General features: G+C 36.6%; 1 protein-coding gene across 1 annotated transcript in view; it reads left to right on the plus strand.

The window, feature by feature from the left end:
* The window catches only part of SPON2 (spondin 2), a 132,250-nt gene that overhangs the window by 47,048 nt on the left and 57,261 nt on the right, over window positions 1-27,941 (plus strand). Inside the window, exon 4 of the mRNA XM_044062326.1 lies at window positions 26,779-26,970. Within this exon, the coding sequence (XP_043918261.1) occupies window positions 26,779-26,970 (192 nt within the window). The remainder of the gene's footprint in view (window positions 1-26,778; window positions 26,971-27,941) is intronic.

Here is a 27,941-nt window from a genome sequence, read left to right on the forward strand (position 1 = left end):
TATAATCAGACAGCATAAATGCATACAGGAGATTATATTTGGGGGTATATGGGTAAAGAGGCATGCTGTTTATGTACATGTGAAAACAACAAAGCTAAAATATGTTAACTCTGTTCTGTTTGTTCTTTCAATTTTGCCCCCATCTGATATCAGGGTCATATACAGAAGATTGTTATCTTTTGAAGGTGGGGTGAAAAGGTGTGCTGCCTACTTCTTTAACAGCAACCACTTGAAATATTTGACTGAGGATTTTTGTGCTTTGACTTGAACACACAAAAGGTGGCTATCTGTTTTTGGGAGGGTAGGGAGGCAAGCAGGCCCAGTTGCCAGATACGATTTGTGCATCTGCACAAGCATTTGTCTTTTCAATTTATTATGAAGTGTTATTTTGTCAGACATAACTTACTTCTTTGAAAGGAAAAATAAAAAAGACTTCCACATGAATATTTTTTATTGAGGTCAACAGTGGATGGAAATTTTGGAAAAAAATTCTAAAATGCACCTTAGAGCATCTACAACCCCATAGCTCAGCCCCTGGCCTAATTTGTTTATTTATTCTACAGTATTATACTTCATGCTTGGCCACTTAGAGCATGTTGAAAGGATGCATGAAAAAGGAAAGTTAAACACAAAAACTACATTTCTTTTCTTTTCTTAGTCATAACTGTTGCTGACATCATCAGTGGAGGAAAAAGTTATAAAGTGGGGCTAAAAGATCTAAAAAGCACCTCAGATAATTTAGAATCCTCATGGCTTTGGGTGTCTTTTAGCCTCAGACCCTCATCTTAATTCTTTACATCCCTCCAGATTTATTGTAGTGCAGTTGGCCAGTATGTGTGTTTTGAAAATATGCATGCAAAAAGCTGAAGAAAAGATAAAAATGTGAGAAAACGTTGAAGAAAGTAATCTGGATGGTGTGAGGAGAGAGAGGGAAGGGGAACCAGCTGACACCAGTGGAAGTAAGCAAGAAGAAGCAGTGGGCAGCAGGAGGAGCAGTATGAAGCCCTTGATCTGGGATGCCATTTCACCTAAGCAAGCTCTGATTGCAGGTTAGGGTTAGTACCAACAGAAAAGACAGTTCCAAATGAGATTGTAAAGGTTCTGAGGAAGGAGGCATTTGTGACTAAATGAGAGATCTCATGGCATTGGTGACTATATGCAAGGTAAATGTATCCTGTACTGGTTTCCTGCCAGGCATGGAACATAGTGCACAGATAATTAATAGTAATATGACTGGTCAGCTTTTTTTTGCCTATTTAATAAAATAAGCTATGTATTGGACTGAAGAATTCTTTCCTGTATTACTTTTTTTCTGACCCCTTCCTGGTAGACCCACCTCCATTCATCCTACTCATTTTTCCCCCTGTTATGGGTGGCTACAACTGATTATAGGATGGCCATCATCTGGATAGCCAACATGGGTTTTCTTGGTTAAACCTATCCTCACTACCTGGCAACTAATATGCATTCCCACAGAAGGGATGGCCTGCTACTTCATTCCTGAATTATACCCCACTCCCATACATGATGATGGCTACAGTGTACACCCACTCCATCTGGTGTCAACACAGAATCAGACCAGCCCACCTCCATCCCCCAGAATGGGTGAGCTATCATTGGTTGCTCATACTGACTCTATCTGGCAAGCTTCTCCAGCATCTGTGCTATATGGGTTGCAGTTAGGCCTTTATCCCTCTCTGTCATGAAGCTGGTATAGTTTTGCTAAGATTGTTGCATCTTGAAAGGAAAAACACCTAGGAAAAATCAATGCCAATAACAAATTCAGAATGAATAGCTAATTACTTTCTCAGATGCCAGCAGCAAACATTTATACTACAATTTAAAAACATTCACTGAAGTTTCAGTATTGGAATTCCTAGGCATATTAAACTGGCATTCAATGTGCTCTGTGACCCTGCCTGGTAAGATATATGAGAAGGGTAATATTAACCCTATGGCCAAGCTGACTTCTGCCACAGAGATATAATGTCCACTGCCCCAGCTCTAGAATGACTCACATCAACCATTATAGTTGACCAGGGGAAAAAAAGGACAAAAGCTGTCACTAACAAGTTTTTCTTTCATGAAAGAGCATGTGGGATTGAATGGAGCATATGTGTCCCAAGTGAAGGTTAGTGATATTAGCTTGGCAAAATTTGAAAGACAGTAGGGCTGTGTAACTGGACAGTCCTATGTATCTATTTATTTATTTACATTTTGACCAGTTCAGGCTCAGTCAGATGCCAATGTTTGCATTCAGTGGCCTAGACAGTGTCTATGACTGGCAGTCTATAACATGATAATTTCTATCTCATGCGTGGATAGAGAATCCCAAGAAGGAAATGTGTCTTTAACTGCCAAGAGTAGGAAGCTCTAGAGAAAGTGTGTAGTAGTGGGCCTGGGGTGGAATGTTCTAGGTGAAAAAACAGGTTAATTTGGAGCCTACAACAAATTCATCTTAGTTGAACTAAAAGGTGGCTTTATATTTGGACTTTTTATTTGAATGGTGGATGAATCTGTATGTGGGCATTTCCATTTGACGAAATTATATATTTTTTCATATATGCATTCTAACCTTGGATAACACAACTTATAAGCCAAATAAGAGATGTAGTTGCAGTGACTCGTGTCTCAGATATCATCAAATTACCATGGTTAAGATTCAGAAAATGCAGATATGGTTGTGGCCAGCCCTCCTCTGTTTACTGTGTGTGTTTGTGTGTGTGTGTGTGTGTGGGTGTGTATGTGTTTGCAATTAGTCCCACTGCTAATTTAGATTGAATAGCAATGGAAATTAGTACAAGGAGGTGAGAATGTAAATATGCCAATCACAGCTGCAGCAAGGTCAGTAGGAACAGTGCACAATACTAGGGTGTAGCCCCAGGATGAGCAGTAGTAGAGCTAGTCCATCATACATGTGTATCAGTGAGGCTCAGTGTGATCATGCAGTACCGCAGAGGCAAGAAGGAGAAGTGATTATGAAGCCTTAAATGGCCATGACTCAGATGTGTTCGTCTACTTTTTGACCTAATTAAAGGGTTGAAATGTAAATATAGGAAAGAGATGGAAGCAAACAGACAGTAGAATATAAGGTGAAAACCTAAGGGAAGAGCAGGATGTGAGGTGAGGAATGAGGATACATTTTTTGGGGGTCAGGTGCCCATTTTTCATATATGAAGAGAAGGTAAGCTGAGTTCCAAGATGGCTGCCCACTAATCAACAGCTTAATTTTGGCTCTCCCAGTCTGAAAACAGAAAGTTAGAAAAATGGGCCAGCGATATTATCATTTTGGGTAACATTCAGTTACTGGCTATTAAGTACACTGCTGGGATATCAACAAAGAAGACATTTGGAGAACCTGAAAGAAAATCAACCAGAAAAGGTGAAGAGAAAATACAGGCTAGGAGGAATCCTACAGCTGTTCAGCAAAAAGGAGTTCAAGCTTCAGCTTTAGTATAAGAGATGTTTTCCAGCCATTTAGTGGAAAAAATAAGAGAAATACTAAAGGAATATATCAACACAAATAACAAAAGGCTGGAAAAAAACAGAAGACGCTTTGACCAGCTATTCATATGAACTAATAAAATGGCAGAGTTAGAGTACACTGCACAGAGAAAACCTAAGATTTTCTGCTGTACCAGAGAACTGGAAGGAAATGACTGTACTAATTTACAAACACACAAATAAGCAATTGGACTAGTGTTGCACAGCAGGATTTGTTAATTCAAAGGGCATATCAAGTATATGCTCCAAATCATGAGAAAGCAGCCAAGACCTATTTTAATAAAGATTAATTCATACCCAGAAGAAAGAGATGATCTTGACAAAACTCTGACAGAAAGGAGAAGTATTAGCAATTGGAGATTGAGTGTTTGTGGAAAATGGCTATTCACTACACACCAGGCAGAAGAGAAGTAAATTTATACCAGCAATAAGGGACTGTAGAGAGGTGAGCATGATATTCAAGTTCCTGCTGTATCCAGCAGTCTTTACAATACTTTTTCTAAGAGAAACCAATACATTTTTGGATGCAGAACAAAAGGTACATCAGCAAGCAGAAGGGGAGTCTGCTTCTCATTCTTCTGACAATAAAACACATAGAGACTTTGCCAATTAATCATTTTCCAGTGCTCTAAAAGTATATGCTTCAGAGTAAAAAAGCACAGGAATTGACTATGAGAATCTGGAGCTCCTTGAACTTGAGCCAGAGTCTGGTGTTGGGAGATGTCGATGTCCAGGAAGACCAGCAACACTGAAATCAATGAATAAATGGAATACTATAAAGCATCAATCATATTTGTAAAATATGGCTTTTCAAAAAGTATACGCAAAGGACTAGATTTTTGTTGACTTTGTTAAAATTCTGGGTAGACTGTAAATCATATACTCCACTTTATGTCATTAGAAGGACACTTAAAGAAAAAAATGAAGCAGTTGTAAGTAAAAACATTTTTGTTCTTCTTAGTATTTGTATACAACATTTCATAATATAAACTCCATATTATATTGAAGAAAAGTTTTGTATAATGTGCAGTCAGGGTTATTTTAAATGTGTTTGGGGAGAGTCTAACAAGTGACTATTCTACATGTTAAGAATACTAAAGTAAACAAGTATTTTTTCTTAGTTATAAAAAATTTAGACTATACGCTATAGTAAGATAAGACAGGCTGGACAGAAGCAAGTTTAAGTTAATAAAAAGCTATGATCTCGGGCTGCTGGGGTGGGGTGTGATATAAAAGTGTACTGATTACATTATATGTAAAATTAAGATAATAATTTTCCTTGCTTTTACAAGAGTAGATGTCAAGATTAATGTCCTTGGCTTAAGCTATAAACATTTTATTTTGTAAATAAACTTTTGATGAAAGGCATAAAAAATGCTAAGTTTCTAATATCTGCAAAGATATTAATTCATTTTACATTACCAAATGCTCTCTCAGTAAGAGACAAAAAAGTCTGTAGTTGAAGGCAGAATTAAAAAAAAAATTCCTTTGTGCACCTGCAAAGCTGTTAGCTGTTTTTTTCAGTCTCTCATCGAAGACTGCTTTGGCATGCAATTAATCTTTAGAGTTCTGAGCATTCTTTGCTGAGAGAAATTCAAAATATAATGATAAAATGATGAGCAGTTCAGTGAAAAATAAAGTTGTAAATTATGGGAAGTGAATAAAAGATAGTGGCCCCTCAGCAACTTTAATACTTTAATGCTTTTAATAGAACAATGCACAATTTAGTTTTATTTAAAGGTAGTCAGTGCATTTTTTCTTAGGACTAAAAGTTAATGTTTTCTGAAAGCACATATGCTGTTTTTCACATCTGGAAAGGTAAATACAGATAAAAGGAACAGACTTTCATTGGTGTAAGTGGGAAAACAGAATATAAGATCCACTTTAGCATGAGACACCTTAATTTTAACTTAGATAATGCTTTTGGGAAGAACTGTAAATTTGGGGCAATTGTTTTCATATCTGGTGAGTTAAACTTCATTTTTTGAAAATGTACATATATTTTGTGTCTGTTCTATATCAATAGGGAATAGAGGTGTTCTAAAAATGTATTTTATTCTTATTTTTAATGATGAACAAAAGTTATTTCCAGAATAAAAAAATATACATAGTTCAAACCCTAATACAAAATACAAAGGACACTAAGCCTGTATAAATCATAGTGGGTTATACAAAAGGTCGAAAACATGACCTGAAAAATAACCCTATGTTGATATAAAATGATACCTTAACAAAGTAATCAAAAGTAACTCACAGCCCCTGCATACAATGTTATTGTCAGCCAATGTGACAATTATATATTTATATATGTACTGAAAATCAGTTCAAGGACGGTAAGGATAGATTCCGCCTATCAGAAAAGTATGTTTTAGCTATTAACATGAATATCCCATCAAATACCATCAGAAAGGAATGAAATATCTTCAACAGTTATGTCAAAATTAACAGTAGATAGTTCAAAACCTGTTCCAGTATCATCTACAAATAGCAAGCCAAAAAATAAAAATGGCTGCTATAAGAATTGAATATATCAATTGTTATAAGATATTGCTGAAATTTTACAGCCATCGTGGACATTATAACACACACAGAGTCAACATTAATACAAAAAGACCATGTTGAAAATAAGGCTTTACATATCTCTCCGGTCATTGATAGTTTATAAAGGTGTTCGTTGTGATCCCAAGTTAAATATCATATAACATATATATTTTTTAGAATACCCTAAATAGAATCACAATTCACCCTATTTGTTATATTAGTCCACTTGCCCAGAGGGTTGCACCAATAATATCAAAAATATCAAAAGTAGTGTCCAAAGTACTTCAAATAACAATCCTAAGGAGGTAGTGTGATCACAAATTCAAAAATATGTAAACTAAACACATAGTCACATATAGAATGGCACAGTTCACGATGGTTTCCCCCAAAGAAAAAGCGTATTTCAAGCAGAATGTTCTTTTACACGTGCAGCTCACAGCGACTGACACCAAACACTCAGTTTCCCAAATCGTCGTCAAAAGCCACTAATAATGTCCAAAGTACTTCAAGCATGAAATACGTAGCAACCCTAAGAGGATAGTATAATCACAAATTTCAAAGTATATAAACTAAACACATAGTCACAAATAAGATGGCACAGTTCACGATGGTTTCCCCCAAAGAAAAAACGTATTTCAAGCAAAATGTTCTCCTACACGTGCAACTCTCAACGACTGACACCAAACACTCAGTTTCCCAAATCGTCGTCAATCCATATAGTACACTACTCACATGTATTGTCCGTAGCGTGAATATTAAATTGCCATAGATATGAAAAAACAGTAGGAGGGGGGGCAGGAAGCACGGAAAAAGTTACCAGTCTGCAAAATCTGTTGGAGATACTGACCAAAAAATAAATAATGTATGTAACATCTCTAGTACCACACTATCAGATGAACAGATATCTTTGTTAAATAAAGGTTTATCCTTCATTCCTGGCTTTTTTGTTCCAGAAGACTCATTTACTAATGACCTATTTTCATTCTGTAGACTTATAAATTTAAAATTGTTTTTCCAGGAACAAGGAGACACTGCACATTTACAACATGAAGGTTTCAAATATCATGCTTCGAATTTTACTCCTCCTATGCATCCAGCTGTTAACCTCTTTTTGAGAAGTGTACTTAGTGAGTTACATTTTAAGCACAATTATGAGAGACCTATGCCTAATAATATCACTGATGGTGAAAAAATTTGTCTAGAGGAACTTGCAAATAATAAAGATCTAGTCATTATCAATGCAGACAAAGGAGGGGCAGTGGTAGTGTTAGATTGGTGTGCTTATGATATTGAAGCACACAGACAACTTAATGATGCTAAATACTATACTAAAATGCCACTGGACCCTACCTTGGTTTTCAAAAAGGATATTGATGACTTTTTGAATTCTGCTGTTGAAAATGGCATTATTGACAAGAAAACATGTCATCATCTAACAATTAATGATCCCACTAGACAATATATTTACTTTCTGCCAAAAATACATAAGGACCTTTTACATCCACCTGGAAGGCCGATTGTATCAGGCATGGGGTCGATAACTGAACCTCTTTCTGAATTCCTAACTATGCATTTAAAGCCATTGCTACTATATGTAAGATCACGTATACAGGATACTACTCAATTCTTGAGTATTATAAATGATATGCAGTTGGATACAGAATGGTTACTATGTACCTTGGACGTAAGTTCACTTTACACTAATATTCCACATTGGGGTGGACTTGATGCTATTGAATTTTGGCTCAATGAATCTAAATTATATCAACCTGGTTTCAATACCCTCTTGTTGAATCTTACTGAGCATGTTTTGACTAAGAATGTTTTTTTCTACAACCAGGATTGTTATCTACAGATCAGAGGTACAGCTATGGGGGCATCCTTTGCCCCAATTTATGCTGATCTGTTTATGGCCTATATTGAACAAATTATGATCTATGATGATACACATAATTTGTTTCTGCGAAATTGACATCTGGCAGATATTTGGATGATTGCTGGATGGTGTGGAGATCGGACATTCCATATCTTCAGGAATTTATGGAATACCTGAATGATAATATATGGGGAATACAATTCACTATCACCTATAATCGGGAATCCATCACATTTTTGGATGTTTTGGTGACTAGGAACAATGACAATACGTTAACAACTGAAACTTATAGAAAATTCCCCCAATATAATACGATTCTCCACGCATCCAGCTTTCATCCAAAACATATTGCAAAGAACATCCCTAAATCACAATTTATTAGGATTAGGCGGAACTGTTCTGATAACACTACTTATGTCAATCATGCTCAGGATTTGTATAACAGATTCATTGAGCGTGGCTATTGTTCAGGATATGTGACCATGGCTCAGAATCATGCTATGGGTCTACACAGACCCAATCTATTAACATACAAAAAGAAACATAATAAGATAAACAAACTCAGATTCACTACTACATTTGGTAGGAATACCAACAATTTTATTAAGATTGTTAGGGACAACTGGAACATCTTGGAGGCTGATGTCAGAATTAAAAATATTGTTCCTGATAAGTGCCTCTTTTCTTTCCGCAAGGGAAAGAATTTGGCTTGTCATTTTAATCATTACAAACACCACTATGAGTCAACCTTACCACAAGTATATCAAACTACAATTTTGGGAGACAGACTTATTGGTTCCTTTCCATGTGGCCACTGTGTCAATTGTAAACACATGCTGAAAACTAAGGAATTTACCAGCAGGAACACCAATACAGTTTTTGATATTAGATTCTTTGCAAATTGTAACACAGATTGGGCTGTTTATCTGGCGTGTTGCACTTGCCATTCGTTTTATGTTGGACAGACATCAAGACCAGTTAAATTACGTATTTCGGAGCATCTCAGTGACATCAGATGCCATAAAATTACTAATGCACTATACAAACACACATTAATACATAATACTGCCAAATTTCACTTTACTGTTATTGATAAAATCATTGGTGACAGAACCACCAAGAGTGGCTGGCACAACAAACTTAATCTTAAAGAAAAGAAATGGATTACGAAATTAGGAGCATTATTTAACCCCGGGTTAAATGATTGTTTATAAATCAAACACATTATACATGTTTTGAGGAACATATGGTACTTCTATATTTTGACTCGATACAGATCTATATTGGATTAATTTACGCCAATTTTGAAGTATGCATTCTGATGTAATATGCATTTTGTTCATATGCATATTTAGTTCATGTATAATTGGTGTTTCACATTTAGTAAATTGGATTATTTTTATTTTTATTTTTATTTTTATTTGTCACTATAATATAGATTTAAACAATTTACTATTATATGTATGTACTCTAGCCCTGTCAAGATTTATATATTTTTTTATATATATATATATTTTTTGAATGTATTTCTTGAAAGCATTTATGATCACACAAATAATTTTCTGTTATTTTATGCTGTTTGATGATCAGCATATGCTTATTATCTTGCAACCAATCAGCATGGCCTCATGTGTTTAAATACAGCATTTTTGTTTTGGCTCCTTGTTGTACACTGAAGAAGGCTGGGTTTCTAACCACTGCCGAAACCGGTATGTCTTTGGATGCCTTTTTGCTGTTGGGGTAGTCTTTATTAAACTACTCTTTTGGACACTATCTATCTGTTTGATGCTGGCTCATTTTTTGTTCTTGGAGATACTCACTTCGAGCCGTGCAGTTCCTGATGTGCAGGGGAACAATTTGTCTGTTGTACTTTCAATTTTGCCCCCATCTGATATCAGGGTCATATACAGAAGATTGCTGTCTTTTGAAGGTGGGGTGAAAAGGTGTGCTGCCTACTTGTTTAACAGCAACCACTTGAAATATTTGACTGAGGATTTTTGTGCTTTGACTTGAACACACAAAAGGTGGCTATCTGTTTTTGGGATGGTAGGGAGGCAAACAGGCCCAGTTGCCAGATACGATTTGTGCATCTGCACAAGCATTTGTCTTTTCAATTTATTATGAAGTGTTATTTTGTCAGACATAACTTACTTCTTTGAAAGGAAAAATAAAAAAGATTTCCACATGAATATTTTTTGTTGAGGTCAACAGTGGATGGAAATTTTGGAAAAAATTTCTAAAATGCACCTTAGAGCATCTACAACCCCATAGCTCAGCCCCCTGGCCTAATTCGTTTATTTATTCTACAGTATTATACTTCATGCTTGGCCACTTAGAGCATGTTGAAAGGATGCATGAAAAAGGAAAGTTAAACACAAAAACTACATTTCTTTTCTTTTCTTAGTCATAACTGTTGCTGACATCATCAGTGGAGGAAAAAGTTATAAAGTGGGGCTAAAAGATCTAAAAAGCACCTCAGATCATTTAGAAACCTCATGGCTTTGGGTGCCTTTTAGCCTCAGACCCTCATCTTAATTCTTTACATCCCTCCAGATTTATTGTAGTGCAGTTGGCCAGTATGTGTGTTTTGAAAATATGCATGTAAAAAGCTGAAGAAAAGATAAAAATGTGAGAAAACGTTGAAGAAAGTAATCTGGATGGTGTGAGGAAGGAAAGGGAGGGAGAACCAGCGGACACCAGTGGAAGTAAGCAAGAAGAAGCAGTGGGCAGCAGGAGGAGCAGTATGGAGCCCTTGATCTGGGACGCCATTTCACCTAAGCAAGCTCTGATTGCAGGTTAGGGTTAGTACCAACAGAAAAGACAGTTCCAAATGAGATTTTAAAGGTTCTGAGGAAGGAGGCATTTGTGACTAAATGAGAGATCTCATAGCATTGGTGACTATATGCAAGGTAAATGTATCCTGTAGTAGTTTCCTGCCAGGCATGGAACATAGTGCACAGATAATTAATAGTAATATGACTGGTCAGCTTTTTTTTGCCTATTTAATAAAATAAGCTATGTATTGGACTGAAGAATTCTTTCCTGTATTACTTTTTTTCTGACCCCTTCCTGGTAGACCCACCTCCATTCATCCTACTCATTTTTCTCCCTGTTATGGATGGCTACAACTGATTATAGGATGGCCATCATCTGGATAGCCAACATGGGTTTTCTTGGTTAAACCTATCCTCACTACCTGGCAACTAATATGCATTCCCACAGAAGGGATGGCCTGCTACTTCATTCCTGAATTATACCCCACTCCCATACATGATGATGGCTACAGTGTACACCCACTCCATCTGGTGTCAACACAGAATCAGACCAGCCCACCTCCATCCCCCAGAATGGGTGAGCTATCATTGGTTGCTCATACTGACTCTATCTGGCAAGCTTCTCCAGCATCTGTGCTATATGGGTTGCAGTTAGGCCTTTATCCCTCTCTGTCATGAAGATGGTATAGTTTTGCTAAGATTGTTGCATCTTGAAAGGAAAAACACCTAGGAAAAAAACAATGCCAATAACAAATTCAGAATGAATAGCTAATTACTTTCTCAGATGCCAGCAGCAAACATTTATACTACAATTTAAAAACATTCACTGAAGTTTCAGTATTGGAATTTCTAGGCATATTAAACTGGCATTCAATGTGCTCTGTGACCCTGCCTGGTAAGATATATGAGAAGGGTAATATTAACCCTATGGCCAAGCTGACTTCTGCCACAGAGATATAATGTCCACTGCCCCAGCTCTAGAATAACTCACATCAACCATTATAGTTGACCAGGGGGAAAAAAGGACAAAAGCTGTCACTAGCAAGTTTTTCTTTCATGAAAGAGCATGTGGGATTGAATGGAGCATATGTGTCCCAAGTGAAGGTTAGTGATATTAGCCTGACAAAATTTGACAGACAGTAGGGCTGTGTAACTGGACAGCCCTATGTATCTATTTATTTACATTTTGATTATCTGGGTAGAGCACTGATCATAGCATGACCAATTCAGGCTCAGTCAGATGCCAATGTTTGCATTCAGTGGCCTAGACAGTGTCTATGACTGGCAGTCTATAACATCACAATTTCTATCTCATGCCTGGATAGAGAGTCCCAAGAAGAAAATGTGTCTTTAACTGCCAATAGTAGGAAGCTCTAGAGAAAGTGTGTAGTAGTGGGCCTGGGGTGGAATGTTCTAGGTGAAAAAACAGGTTAATTTGGAGCCTACAACAAATTCAACTTAGTTGGACTAAAAGGTGGCTTTATATTTGGACTTTTTATTTGAATGGTGGATGAATCTGTATGTGGGCATTTCCATTTGACGAAATTATATATTTTTTCATATATGTATTCTAACCTTGGATAGCCCAACTTATAAGCCAAATAAGAGATGTAGTTGCAGTGACTCGTGTCTCAGATATCATCAAATTACCATGGTTAAGATTCAGAAAATGCAGATATGGTTGTGGCCAGCCCTCCTCTGTTTACTGTGTGTGTGTGTGTGTGTGTGTGTGTGTGTGTGTGTGTGTGTGTGTGCAATTAGTCCCACTGCTAATTTAGATTGAATAGCAATGGAAATTATTTCAAGGAGGTGAGCATGTAAATATGCCAATCACAGCTGCAGCAAGGTCAGTAGGAACAGTACACAATACTAGGGTGTAGCCCCAGGATGAGCAGTAGTAGAGCTAGTCCATCATACATGTGTATCAGTGAGGCTCAGTGTAATCTTGCAATACCGCAGAGGCAAGAGGGAGAAGTGATTATGAAGCCTTAAATGGCCATGACTCAGATGTGTTCCTCTACCTTTTGACCTAATTAAAGGGTTGAAATGTAAATATAGGAAAGAGATGGAAGCAAACAGACAATAGAATATAAGGTGAAAACCTAAGGGAAGAGCAGGATGTGAGGTGAGGAATGAGGATACATTTTTTGGTGGTCAGGTGCCCGTTTTTCATATATGAAGAGAAGGTAAGCTGAGTTCCAAGATGGCTGCACACTGATCAACAGCTTAATTTCGGCTCTCCCAGTCTGAAAACAGAAAGTTAGAAAAATGGGCCAGCGATATAATCATTTTGGGTAACATTCAGTTACTGGCTATTAAGTACACTGCTGGGATACCAACAAAGAAGACATTTGGATAACCTGAAAGAAAATCAACCAGAAAAGGTGAAGAGAAAATACAGGCTAGGAGGAATCCTACAGCTGTTCAGCAAAAAGGAGTTCAAGCTTCAGCTTTAGTATAAGAGATGTTTTCCAGCCATTTAGTGGAAAAAATAAGGGAAATACTAAAGGAATATATCAACGCAAATAACAAAAGGCTGGAGAAAACCAGAAGACGCTTTGACCAGCTATTCATATGAACTAATAAAATGGCAGAGTTAGAGTACACTGCACAGAGAAAACCCAAGATTTTCTGCTGTACCAGAGAACTGGAAGGAAATTACTGTACTAATTTACAAACACACAAATAAGCAATTGGACTAGTGTTGCACAGCAGGATTTGTTAATTCAAAGGGCATATCAAGTATATGCTCCAAACCTGGCCATGAGAAAGCAGCCAAGACCTATTTTAGTAAAGATTAATTCATACCCAGAAGAAAGAGATGATCTTGACAAAACTCTGACAGAAAGGAGAAGTATTAGCAATTGGAGATTGAGTGTTTGTGGAAAATGGCTATTCACTATACACCAGGCAGAAGAGAAGTAAATTTATCCCAGCAATGAGGGACTGTAGAAAGGTGAGCAAGATATTCAAGTTCCTGCTGTATCTAGCAGTCTTTAGAATACTTTTTCTAAGAGAAACCAATACATTTTTGGATGCAGAACAAAAGGTACATCAGCAAGCAGAAGGGGAGTCTGCTTCTCATTCTTCTGACAATAAAACACATAGAGACTTTGCCAATTAATCCTTTTCCAGTGCTCTAAAATTATATGCTTCAGAGTAAAAAAGTACAGGAATTGACTATGAGAATCTGGAGCACCTTGAACTTGAGCCAGAGTCTGGTGTTGGGAGATGTTGATGTCCAGGAAGACCAGCAACACTGAAATTAATGAATAAATGGAATACTATAAAGCATCAATCATATTTGTAAAATATGGCTTTTCAAAAAGTATACGCAAAAGACTAGATTTTTGTTGACTTTGTTAAAATTCTGGATAGACTGTAAATCATATACTCCACTTTATGTCATTAGAAGGACACTTAAAGAAAAAAATGAAGCAGTTGTAAGTAAAAACATTTTTGTTCTTCTTAGTATTTGTATACAACATTTCATAATATAAACTCCATATTATATTGAAGAGCAGTTTTGTATAATGTGCAGTCAGGGTTATTTTAAATGTGTTTGGGGAGAGTCTAACAAGTGACTATTCTACATGTTAAGAATACTAAAGTAAACAAGTATTTTTTCTTAGTTATAAAAAATTTAGACTATACGCTATAGTAAGATAAGACAGGCTGGACAGAAGCAAGTTTAAGTTAATAAAAAGCTATGATCTCGGGCTGCTGGGGTGGGGTGTGATATAAAAGTGTACTGATTACATTATATGTAAAATTAAGATAATAATTTTCCTTGCTTTTACAAGAGTAGATGTCAAGATTAATGTCCTTGGCTTAAGCTATAAACATTTTATTTTGTAAATAAACTTTTGATGAAAGGCATAAAAAATGCTAAGTTTCTAATATCTGCAAAGATATTAATTCATTTTATATTACCAAATGCTCTCTCAGTAAGAGACAAAAAAGTCTGTAGTTGAAGGCAGAATTAAAAAAAAATTCCTTTGTGCACCTGCAAAGCTGTTAGCTGTTTTTTTCAGTCTCTCATCGAAGACTGCTTTTGCATGCAATTAATCTTTAGAGTTCTGAGCATTCTTTGCTGAGAGAAATTCAAAATATAATGATAAAATGATGAGCAGTTCAGTGAAAAATAAAGTTGTAAATTATGGGAAGTGAATAAAAGATAGTGGCCCCCCAGCAACTTTAATACTTTAATGCTTTTAATAGAACAATGCACAATTTAGTTTTATTTAAAGGTAGTCAGTGCATTTTTTCTTAGGACTAAAAGTTAATGTTTTCTGAAAGCACATATGCTATTTTTCACATCTGGAAAGGTAAATACAGATAAAAGGAACAGACTTTCGTTGGTGTAAGTGGGAAAACAGACTATAAGATCCACTTTAGCATGAGACACCTTAATTTTAACTTAGATAATGCTTTTGGGAAGAACTGTAAATTTGGGGCAATTGTTTTCATATCTGGTGAGTTAAACTTCATTTGTTGAAAATGTATATATATTTTGTGTCTGTTCTATATCAATAGGGAATAGAGGTGTTCTAAAAATGTATTTTATTCTTATTTGGGGGGGTTTCATTAAAGCAAAATGTCTTGAAAAAAGTCGATGTGTTCCAATGGAGATGAGAAGAAACAGCTCTATAAAAAAACAGCCTGCCAAACATTAGTGTGTGCATGTAAGACAATGTTGGAAAAACACATTCATGTATAATAGGTGAGAATAACAGCATTTATCATAATGAATACGCTATCCATATTATTTTGGAATGTAAATGGACTTTACAGGTATAGACAAAAAGGAAAGAGTATTGAATTATATGAAGAAATGTGCAGTGGAAATAGTAGTGCTGTAGGAGATACATTTGGAAAGAAATGAGCATGAGAATTTGACAAAGAGGGGATTTCAGGATGGATATCCAAAAGAATATCAGGGACAAAGGAAAAGGGGAATAATACTACTGATTGCTAGAGTGGCTCCAATAGTGATATGAGAAGAGGAATAAAAATATAGTGATGGTAGATTTGGGGTAGTAAAGGGCTATTGGCAAGGGGGAGGATTATGCTGGAGTATATTTATATTCCTCCAAAAACAGCTATTATGGAGCTTAAGAAAATTAAGGGAAAGATAATCAGTTTTCAGCAGGAAATATAATGTATAGGTTGGGCCTGGAAATTGATTTGCAAGAGTGAGGATATATTAGAGGGATGTAAAATGGAAAACAGAACAAAAGAGGGTAGGTTTCTGAAGAAATCTATGAAAATATTTGGTATGGAATACATTAATTCATTAGTTGGAAGTTGGGGAGAATTTACATGTTATTACCCAAGATACCGCATAAGACTGAATAGAACCTATATTTCACAGGAGCAATAAAAAACTAAGATAAAATGAGACACTGTTGCTTTCCACCTACAAGTTAAAAAGGGAGAAATTTAAGGAATGGATAGTTCATAGGTTCATAGGTTCATACTAGGCTATCTGCCCTAGGGCATTTATAAGCCTAGCCACAGTGTGTTTGGCTTTCGCCACCCATTTTAAATTAATTTTGCTATGCCCTTTTTCGAGGTTAGTATACTGTGCCTCTGTCTAACAGTGACACAGAAGTGATACCCGGGGTAAACCTACAATCTCCCATCCACTCATCAAGATTCCTCTTGAAGAGAGTCAATGAGGGACTCTGCCTAACCTGGACTGGGATTTTATTCCAGAGTAAAGGGAGCCTCTGGGTTATGAATCTGTCCCTCCAGCATGTCCTATTTATTATAGTGGAAATTATTTAAGAGTTATTAGGGAAGACAGACATTTTTTCAGAAGGGATAGCTAGTGAATGGGACAGAAAAAAATGGAGTTTAAAATTTGATTAGAAATAATAGAGAAAGAGATACAGTTAAGAAGTAACAGGAATTATTCAGACAGGCTGACAAAGGTTAAAGTAATGCAAAATAAGGGGAATCTAACAGAACTAGAAGAAAAGCAATTCAGAGTGTTAAAGAGAATATAAGGAAGTATTTGGATAATATGCATGAGTTTAGAAAGATTGCCAAGCAACTATTTTTATAACAACTCCATAGCAAAAAACTTTGAGTGCAGTGACTACAGAAAGTAGAAGAGGTTGTCATCAAACTGAGGGAGTCTATGACAAGAAAGCAAACAGAAATCCTATAGACATGTTAGAGATATTTTGGAAATGTTATGAAAAGATGTATAAAGCAGAGGAATATGAAAGCCAAGAAAGCGCTCAAATGGAAATATTTATGGAAGACTTAATTATGGCAAGGTCAGAGGAAGATGAAGGTCAACAATTAATAGTTAAGATAGGAGGAGATGATAAAAATTTATGATGTATAATCAATCTGCAGGGAAGTCTCTAGGAAAAGATGGCATTCCTGTGGAAGTTTTGAAGTTAGGAGGGAAGAAAGTGATAAAGATTTTGTTTAATAGTATTCTAAAAGGAGGGGAAGCATTAGCATCTTGGAAGAAAGCTGTGATGGTTGTATTACTCAGAGAGGGGAAAATGCATATTCAAACCCAACTTCATATAGACACATTTCAAATTTAAACATATTTATAAAGTATTTATGTCTATATTAGCTAGAAGAATGGTAAATGTGTTCACAAAAATTGGTAGACATGGATTAATATGGTTTTGTGAAGGGGAGGCAAACATTTGATAACATTAATAAAAACGATGACCATGAGGGAAGCAGAATGTAAGAAAATACTGCTGTTACTGGTGAGTCTTGATACAGAGAAAACATTCAACGAAGTAAGCTAGGACTTTATGAACAGGGCAATGGAAGCATTTGCATTCCCAGATACAATAACAATGTTAATTAACAAGATATATTAAGGATCAGAGCAAGAAATAAAGTGGAAGGGCTCATCTCTGATAAGTTATATTTGAACAGAGGAAGCAGGCAGGGGTGTCCTCTTTCCCATTTGATATTTGCTTTATATTTAGAAACATTGGTAAAGAAAAGAAAGGACCCAGAAATTCAAGGATATAATTGCTATGGTGATCAGGAAATGTTGGCTTTATTTGTAGATGATGTTATATTGTACTTGATAAATCTAGAAAAGAAAATTTCATTGTGGAACATTTTGAGACAATGTCAAGTCTTTTCATGATATACAATGAATGAAGATCAAAGAAAGACTATAGCCATAAGTTATGTACTCACACATGACTTGGTTCATCAATACACATATTTATGGAGACATGATAAGATGAAATATTTAGTAGTATGGATGAAAAAGGGTTTGGCTATGGTAGCAAAGGAAATGTGGGAAGAGACTAAACAAAAAATAATACATAAACCGAGAAACTGGGTGTTCATGTTTATAGATAGTGAGATACAATCAAAGAAAATATTATTAGCCCCTTTAGTTTTATGTACAGATCAGACATATTTTATAAACATATTTTTATAAACAGTTGAATATTTTTATAAACAGATTTTTTATAAACAGTTGAAGGAATTTATTTGAGGGAGATCAATACTTAAGTGAGATAAGCTGATCTTCCCAATAGAACAAGGTGGTTTAAGATTACCTAGTTTGAGGAGATATTTCAGAGCTATACAGTTAAGGCTCATGCACATAACTCAAGGAGAAGGTTATAATTCAAAGTGGAAAGGGATGATGATGAAGCAGGAGTGGGGCAGAGTTCAAGGAATTAGTAAAGAGTGGGATTTCAGATGCAGATCCTTAAGGAGAATATTGACAACCATACAGAATATTATATTCATAAACTAGCAAAAAGTATTCTGAGAATTAGGCCACCACAAGAATGGAGAAAGAAGATTTTACCAATAGGGATATCTGCAAGGAGGGATATAGAAAATAGGCAAAAGGAGGCTGGAATGCACTAGAAAAAGTGGCAAAGGAATAAAGGCACTGGAAGCAAATAGCAAGACAAGTAAAGGCAAAAGAGTGAAATGAGGCCAAGAAGAAGTTTGGACTACATGTTAGAGCCTGCCTTCCGTGCAAGGGATTGAGCTCATAGTATTGGCAAAGAAAAGGGATAGGGGAATTGTAAGTGAAAGACCGCCTCTGGTAGAATTTGTAATCAAATCTAGAACATAAAATGCTGTTAAAAATGATAATTAATAGGCATATAAAATACTGCATGAAAACTATAAGACTCAGAAGAGGTTAAAAAAGAATGGGAAGAGGGACTGGAAAAGCAGTTTAGAGTAGAAAATGGGAGGACATGTGTATGAATGCCAAGTATGTAACGAAGTCCAGAAAGCTTAGGATTTTTGCTTGGACATGTTTGCATACTCATTTTTATTTCAAGCAGACTTCAAAGAGATGTTCCACAAGTAGATAGCAAATGTCGGAAATATGATGGGGAAGAAAGTGATATCTGGGAACATGTTTTTGGGAATGTAGTGTGCTGCCAGATTGTAAAAATCCCCTACAGAGTACTCTGTCAGAAGTCTTGTGGGAACAACTGTCTGTAACTGAGGAAATGGTTCTTCTGATCTGGGACTCAGTTTCTGAATTGCCTAGACATAGTAAGGCTTTATTAGGTTTAATTCTTCTGGCTGACAAAAATGCAATTAGTAGAACATGTAAATACATTACAAGCCAACCTGATGTGGAGTATTCAATATTGTAAACAGATAAAATAAGTGTGATCTTTAGAAAAGGGAGGGAGCAAATTACATTCAAATAAATGCTCTGGATCAAAACACACAGAATATTGCTCAGAAGAAGGAATGATAATATGTTTTTGTTTTCTTTTCTATTAATGTATGTGCGCCTTTGTCATAAGTGATAATACAATAAAGGTGTTTTAAAAAGAATTCTGGACAAAGCTAAATATAATGGGGAGATAATGACCCAGAAATGAGAGATAACATTTAAATATTACTCTAATTCAAATACAAAGTTAATAGAACTACAGGTTAAACAAGCATTTGTGAATGATAAGTATGAAACTCTAATGTATAGCATTACTGACTGTTTGTAATCCTCAATAATGTACCAAAAAAATCAAAACCTTTATGAGAGACAGGGCACAAATTATGAGGCAAAATCAGGGACATCTCAGAGGTTTGTGTTGAAAAGCAAATTTTTGTTAGCCCTCTTGCAAAAAACATACTTGCTCTCCATTGTTGGTGACTACTACCACTGATAGCTTGGCTTCAACTACTTAATAGTGTACCTATTTTTCTGTAAAGTCCCTCTCTGTGCATTTATAACTACATACATTTTATGGGTGATGAGACTGATTACCTCACCTTCTCTTACATCAGAAGATTTGTATGTGCCTGGTTTCATTTATGACTCTCAGTGTTTAACCATATAGTCAGGCATTGCTATCAATCCCTGTTAGCCATATTATTTTTCCTTTAACTCCAGTCTCTTAAGCTATTCTATAATTGGTGCTGCCATATCCTGTACAGCACAGCAGGAGTTTTAGTCCAGCTCTGTACTCATTGTTAATACATTCCAAAGGTAGCCTACTGCTGTGCAGAGAATTTTATATTGCATGAAACTTGGATGAAGCTATAGATGTCAAATACTACCCAGAGTCATTTGTTGGTCTTCATGTTTGTGACTTGCCAACTAAGAACTCATAAATTATCATCTCAGTAAAGGATGGTTAAAGACCATCTGTGTAATACCTCAAGGGCCACAGTATAACTTGGATGTATATCAATATTTTCCAATGTCTTCTGCCAAAATGATATTTGCCCATCCCTGGAAACCTTTTGTAAGACTTGACTATGAATGATAGAATTGCAAAAACATCTTAAAGAAACTAACAAAGATGGAGAAGTAATTCTTATTCACAGTTCTTTCTGATAACCTGTCTTTGGGCTTTCATATCAAGTACATCAGTGGAGTGTTAAGTAAGTAATTTACTTCTCCAGGCTAGCGCTATAACTGTGAATAAAAACAAAATTATCATTTTGTGAAATGACTCCCCTTCAGCTATTTAAATTTACTGTCCATCCTACTGTATTCCAAAGAGCCAGAATACAAAGTCCCCCTTCCAATCTGTTTTGTTCTTTTAAAATTAGTCACTATCCACTTAGATAGCTAAAGGTTAAGTTACCCCCTCTTTCATGTCTAACTGCTTAGTGCACACTGCATCTCATAGAATATTAACCCATTTTTCCATCTTACCTTTAAAATTTGCAACATCTAGTCCAAGACCACCAATTATTGGAGAGCCCATATTCTGCTGCTCAGTAGTCATCTTTGGATAAGTGCTTATATTTTCATCCTGTTGAGAGAAGGAGCACAGGAACATTTTATATTGGAGACTGCGGATTACCAGAAAGCCTAATAACTGCTTCATAGGTGCCAGCTTGGAATTTGTGCTTATATTTTGCTCCTGGTGAGAGAAGAAGCAGAGTGCATTGATTCCTGACTGTTTCTGATTGGGGAGTGAGTGTTTGGGTTGGATCTTCCTGACTGGTCTGGTTGCTACTCGAGGTATCTACCAGGAAAAGGCTACAACAAGCCTACAGGCCCTTGCATCATCTGCAACAAGACTGTTGATTACCAGAAACAGGTGATCTGCTTCTCATCCTGTGATTGCTGCTACTGTTTTGCTTCTGGTGAGAGAAGAAACAAAGCAACATTTTATTCCAGCAGCATGAAACTGTGGTGAGACCAGCACTAGTAGTAGCCAGACAGTAGCCAATCAGATGAATTCCCTCTTTTCATCATTCTTGACAAAGCTAATTCTTTCCTTTCAGTAAGTATTGCTTGATTAGCTGCTGTCTAACCTAATTTCAGAAAATTTCCCTAAATACTTCATCCATAAATCATCAAGGTCTACATATTATTTTCCACTCAAATGTTTAGCGGTGCCCTATATAGATGCAGATACCCGGAATTGACATCTTTTACTGTAAAAGCACCCTTGAAATTTCACCAGTACCTAGTTGCACATAGAGCAAATTGTTTGCAGTGACAAGCACTGTCCCCAGAGTTACAAACCAGATACACCTGACACTACTTCATATTTTCAATGCAAATGTTTAATCAATAAAAAAGGTGTATTGCCATGGATATGAACTTTTCCAATATCTCTTTTACCAGCTTGGTGGATATGGGCATCCTGAGGCAATGTAGAAATTGCCTCATGTTTTTGCTAACAACCAGCTAATTCTCAAGCAAACTGATATGGTATGTGAGAGATGTATTTACACAATGTCACTGGAGGCAAAGCTGTCACATAAAAGTATGCCTAATGTCAATCAGTTTGTCAGTAGTACACACACTGCACTCATCACAGACAGTTCAAAACAAAGACATAGACCGACATATACTGAGGCACCTTCCTAAACCCCAAAGACTTCCTAGATGAAGTGCACATAACAAATACTCTCAGCAGTCCTGAATGCACTCTTTCAAAACAGTAACCACATCCGCACATACAGCTACATCTCATGGATCCACTACTTCTAAGCACATAACACAAGCCAAAACACAATCAAACATTCTAGTCATAGGTGAGTCCATTGTGAGACACACTGATGTCCCTTTCACCAGGCTGAAGAAGGAGAAAGTCTTGGTAAGCTACTTATCAGAGACCAGAAACAGCCAAATTAGGCACACACTCAGGTCACTGGAACACAACTACCCGTATGACTAAGTCATAGTCCATGTGGGTGTAAATAACCTGAAACATACCTTCCTTAACTATATGAAGTGAGACATCATGGAGCTCCTAGAATATGTGCCCCAGGCTGATAAGTCTAGCATTGAGCAGCATTTTACCTTATTCAGAGATGATGCCACAATACAAACAGAAGATGACTGCCTTTGATAACTGGCTCAGTTTCAGGTGTCATTCTAAGGGAGTGCAATATTTGTCAGCATGAAAAGAGATGGCCAACAGATCATGCTTCTTTACCAGGGATGGTATACACCCTTCCCCTCTGGCTTTTGAATAGAATCTAAAACATTGTTTCCACCCATAGTGCCTTTTTAAGGTAATGCCAAACTGAATGTACTTCCTATATCGCAAATCAAAACCAAAAAAATGAAAAGATGTTACTGCTCAGTTCTGGGAGTCTAAACAAAAAAAACTCCACTCCCTACAATCTCTCCTTACCAAAGACAATGCTAACATCTGTGCAGTCACTGAGACATGGTTTAAAGCCACAAACAGTACACTGGCAGTGCAAGGCTCCACACATTTAGACCAGCCATTACACATACAGAGACTAAAGGATGAGGTGTCTCGATTTACATCAAAAGTAAATATGTATCAAGGCTGGTCAAACAGGATAATGCACTTAAGCTTCTCCCTGTTCAAATCATGACAGGCAAAATCCTGTACCACTTCTTTGCAAGCTATAGGTCCCCTCTATGACATAGGAAACCCATAACATGTATTTAAACTTATTGGAAGCACTCGCCATCAAACCCAATACTGTATTCATGGGTGACTTTAATACCCCACTATTAACTGGGAATCATATATGACATCAAACATGCAGGCACAAACTTCCCAGACCAGACTGTCAATACATCAACCAGGGGTGTAAACACACTGTATCTGGTAGTCACTAATATGGGAGAGTGCTGCACAACCTATAGTATAATGTCTTCTCTAGTCAGGTCAGGCCACAAATTGTCTCTTTTGATGTAAAAATAAAACCTGGAACCCCCAACTAAACCTAGAGTGTTCAGGAACTACTCAAAGGCTAAGTTCCTACTATTAGGTGATAACTTGGCAAAATTCCAAATTCTCATATAAACTATGAGAACACTGCTGTCTACATGGAATTGTTCACAAAAACCCTATACGAACACATTACTAGCTGCATAGAGACAGCTATACTCACCAGGAAAAAGTACAGAACTAGCTAAAAAAAATTAAAAAAACACCCTGTTGGAACCACAATATCAATAGTACATATAGCAGAAGGAAAATTAGGGGGTGTAGCACCCAGCAGGATAAAAGCATTCTAATCAAACTAAACAAATAATTCAAAGGACAAATAAAGTCTAGCAAAGCCAAATTTGAAGAAAATTTGGCCTCTCAATCCAAGGACAACCACAAGGCATTATTTAGCTATGTCTGCGACCTCTAAGGTAATACATAATTGTATGGAAAGCTTATTGTTAATAGAGCCACCTATACTGAGCCAGAAGATAAAGCAAACCTACTAGATAACAAATTCAGCTCCAGTTTTTCCCTTCTGTCTGTCAACCTTCCCTTAGGAAATACCATCAAATATAACCCCCCCCCCCCCCAATATCACAAGTAACAGGTCCTTAATATTCTCTCTAAGGCCGAAAACACTGCATCAGTGGTCCAGACAGTATCCTAGGATGCCTTCTAAATAGCATGAAATATAACCTATCAGGGCCTCTGGAATTGCTATTTAACTGTATCCTTCAAATAGGCTTCATGCTTCACAAATAGAAAAACAACAACAGTTATCCCTCTGCACAAAGGTGGGCTATCTGAAGACCCTGGAAACTACAGACCCATAAGTCTCACTAGTCTCATATGCAAAGCCATGGAAAGAGTAATCATGGAAATAATCAATAATAACATAGTAAACCTCCAAACAGTGGGCCCATCCCAGTTTAGTTTCATCAAGGCAGGTCATGCATACTCACCCTGGTGGACTTCTTTGAGAAGGTCACCAAAGTAATGGATGAGGGCAAAATGTTTCACACTGCTTACCTTGACATGGGCAAGGCATTTGACACAATACCCCACACCGGCATTGTTGACAAACTCAAGAGGTTAGGCATAAACCTTTATGTCACATGATGGATAGCTAGCTGGCTCAAAGACAGGTCCAGGAAGATAGAATTTTGGAGTCCACCTCTACAAAGAGGCCAGTCACAAGCAGAGTCCCTTAGAGATCGGGCCTGGGACTGCTCCTTTTTGGCATTTACTTCTTTGAAATCAAGGCCAATGTCAATGTCTTCAGGCTGACTAAATTTGCTGATGATTTCAAATTATGAGCAGTCATAGAATTGCCCACCAACACAAATGTTCTCCAGAAAGGGCTGACACGGACAAATAGTTGGTGTCAGAACCATGGACTAAAACTAAATGCCAAGAAATGCATAAGATTATCCTTTGAGATGTTATTCATCCCTGGTAACTTTCACATTGAGAACACACCATTAAGAGTTGCTCCAGTAGGCAGGGACTTGGAGACACACATAGACAGTGATCTAGCTTTTGACCATCACATGTCTACAGTATTGAGGAAATCATTGTACATTGTGCAACGTATAAACAAAGGTATGGCATCTAGGTCCCAGAAGGTCATTGTTCCATTGTATTTGACATTCATAAGATCTATCATTGAATACAATGCCCCTTTGGCATGTACCTTACCAGGCACATCCAACAATTAGAACATCCACAGAGGTTCCTCTTTAAAAGTATACATGTCCTATGCAGGCCACATTAAGGCTTTATCCCTCTATTCTGTCTCCTAAAGGCTGAGGGGAGTTCTATGCCTGGCATACAAGACATTGTCAGAACCCGCCCTGATGGAACTGCATATCTGCAAAACAAATATTATCAAAATTAACTGCTCTAAAAATTAAACCTTGCCTGTGATATAGATAGGACTGTCTGAAGCGACAGGAATGTATCCCAAAGACTACCCCTTCCATGTGAAGCAGAGTTCCTTCCTAACCCAGTTTAAGTGTTATTTGGGCAATTGGATGGGGTACAGGAAATTTGTCCCTGTTTTGGCACCTATGTCTCTAACAGACACAGGCAGCCTGTAAATGGTTCATCTCCCATTACCCTGTTTGTAAATGTTTCATTTCCCAGGCCTCTGCTTACATTTATCAAGGGTATCAGAACTTATCAGAGATTTGGAATGCAGTGTTAGGTTTAAAGAGACCCTTGTGGTCATTAGCCTAGTACACACCCATGAACCTATGAACATCAAAGCATCAAGTGTGAACAAGACAGAGCCATCAAAAGACACCCCTGCTTTGTGTATCCATTATACATTAGCTTCTTTATTATTTTTATTGCTATTAAGAGCTAAAAGATCCAGTTTATAACTGCTGTACTTCTCCCCACTGTGCTCATTTTTTTACATACAGAAACAGTGATTTTCTTTTAATAATATTAGTCAACTCACAGCATATATCTAGTGTGTTGGGAATCAAGTCCAATTAACAGACTGATGCACAGCAGGTTTATAGCATTCCTGGTGCAGGTGTGTAACATTCCTAGTTTGATTACAAAATTAAACCTTTCTTCTAATATATTCCCCTTATCCTGAGCTTGAAAGCTGGTAGTATTTGGGATACATAGAAAATTCCTATTCAAAAAGTTTCCATCCCACTTTTAGATGTCACTTAAATTTTTCAGATTTCCATAAGTGCTGAAGTTTGTTTATATTTAGCTGTATTTGACTCTAGCTGGGCTAACATTTCCTACTCATATGAAGAATATTAATGCAAAAAGTGACTGTCCAACCATGGATGAAGCTGCCTGTATCCTTAACTGGCATATTTTACTCAAAACAGCAAAAGCAAAACCCTAGTGGGTAAATATCAATGGGAATGAGTAACTCTGATTTTATATACAAAGATTTTTTTTTCTTTTAAAATTGCTTTACTGAATATTTGTAATGGATAAACTTGTCTGCCTATGCTAAAATAATTCATCAGAGATATCTATTGCAAGTACAGTGCATATACTCATCCTTCAATTTAATGATGCATATAACATTCATTTTTGGATCACAGTATAAGCCATTGGTTATTTGTCTGGAATATTTGCTAATGGTGGTAGCTGTTTTTTTAAAGGATTGGATTGGCTGGTTTTGTACGTCTCACACAAAGTGTTCTGTAAGTGATTTTATTCAGCTTTGTGCAGGGAGCTTTTACCCTAAGATGCCGTAGAAGATAGCATTCATTCTACTTTAGCAAAAAGTGGTTCATGGTCCTTCAGCCTGTAATGACAAACATAAGATAACATGTTCCTAAAGAGTACTTTTTAATCAGAGTTTGTCAAAATCTTTTATTTCTAAAACTTTACTTAAAGATTGCTTTCTATTCTTAATACTGTAGTTTACTGTCGCATCCCTTTGTTTTTATTCCAGCTGTCATTCATGGTAAGAATTGTCCCAAGCCCTGACTGGTTTGTGGGGGTTGATAGTCTAGATCTGTGCAAAGGGAATCAGTGGAAAGAGGAGGTATCCATAGATCTTTATCCATATGATGCTGGAACAGACAGCGGTTTCACTTTCTCATCTCCTAATTATGCGACTGTTCCACAGGAGACCATAACACAGGTAAATAGTTATTTATTCATTTATTGATATTGTGTTTATTTTTGAACAAGGTAAGCCTACCAGGTACAAGTGCATCGTTTCTGGGGGGGTGACCTAGAAGCACTACCTCTTTAATTGAGTTATTCAGAGTCACAGTATGCAGGTGGAGGCTGAGGGAATCAAACCCTAATTACAGGATAAACTTTATTAGCTGCTTTTAATCTTAATACTCTGCACTGTACTACCTGAGTTCATCTTTTTTTTCTTTATTTTGAATAGGTTTATGTTGTCTGTGTATTAGTCAATATATAACTTACTTAAATTGCCTCCTACCTCTATGACTATTCTGCTGTAATACCAAATCCCCTTTTGCATATCTGACTCACTGTTTATTTTCATTTATATTTTTTCTCTTTCTCTTTTTCTCCCTCCTATCCCTCCTTTTATTTATTTCCCTTTCTCTCAACTTCTCTTGGTTTTCATAAAGCCCTGCCATTTAAACAGAACTGCTATACATTTTTACTTTATCTCAACCTCTGCTGTTTTATGTTTATCTGTGCTTGGCATTTTCGTTTACCTGTACATAATCCTGACATTTATTTTTCAGATACACTTATTGCCATGGACCACATACTGCAATTTATGTTTTTACATGTTACCTTTTCCTTTTGTACTTATTAATTACAGTAGGTATTTGCAACTGCATTTTACTGGACTGTAATGATGTGGAGCTGTGAAGGCTACCAGCCTAGCCAGATAGAATTGTGCAGATAATTCTGTCATTTGTAAATATAAAATACTGTTACATGTGGAACTGGAAATAAATGTGACAACAGTGCACTCTACTGACCAAAGTAAAGCATGTGGTGACCCTTTGAAGTAAATAGTGCTGCCGAAAAGTCTAGATGAAGAAATTCTTTCTATTGTTTTAACCAAGAGTTAAATTGCTAGATTTAAACATGCAAATGTATTTTTATTGCTCTCCTCTTGAC

This window comes from Protopterus annectens, chromosome 2.part1, assembly GCF_019279795.1.
Source record: "Protopterus annectens isolate FY-2018-M chromosome 2.part1, PAN1.0, whole genome shotgun sequence".
Taxonomy (NCBI): Eukaryota; Metazoa; Chordata; order Ceratodontiformes; family Protopteridae; genus Protopterus; species Protopterus annectens.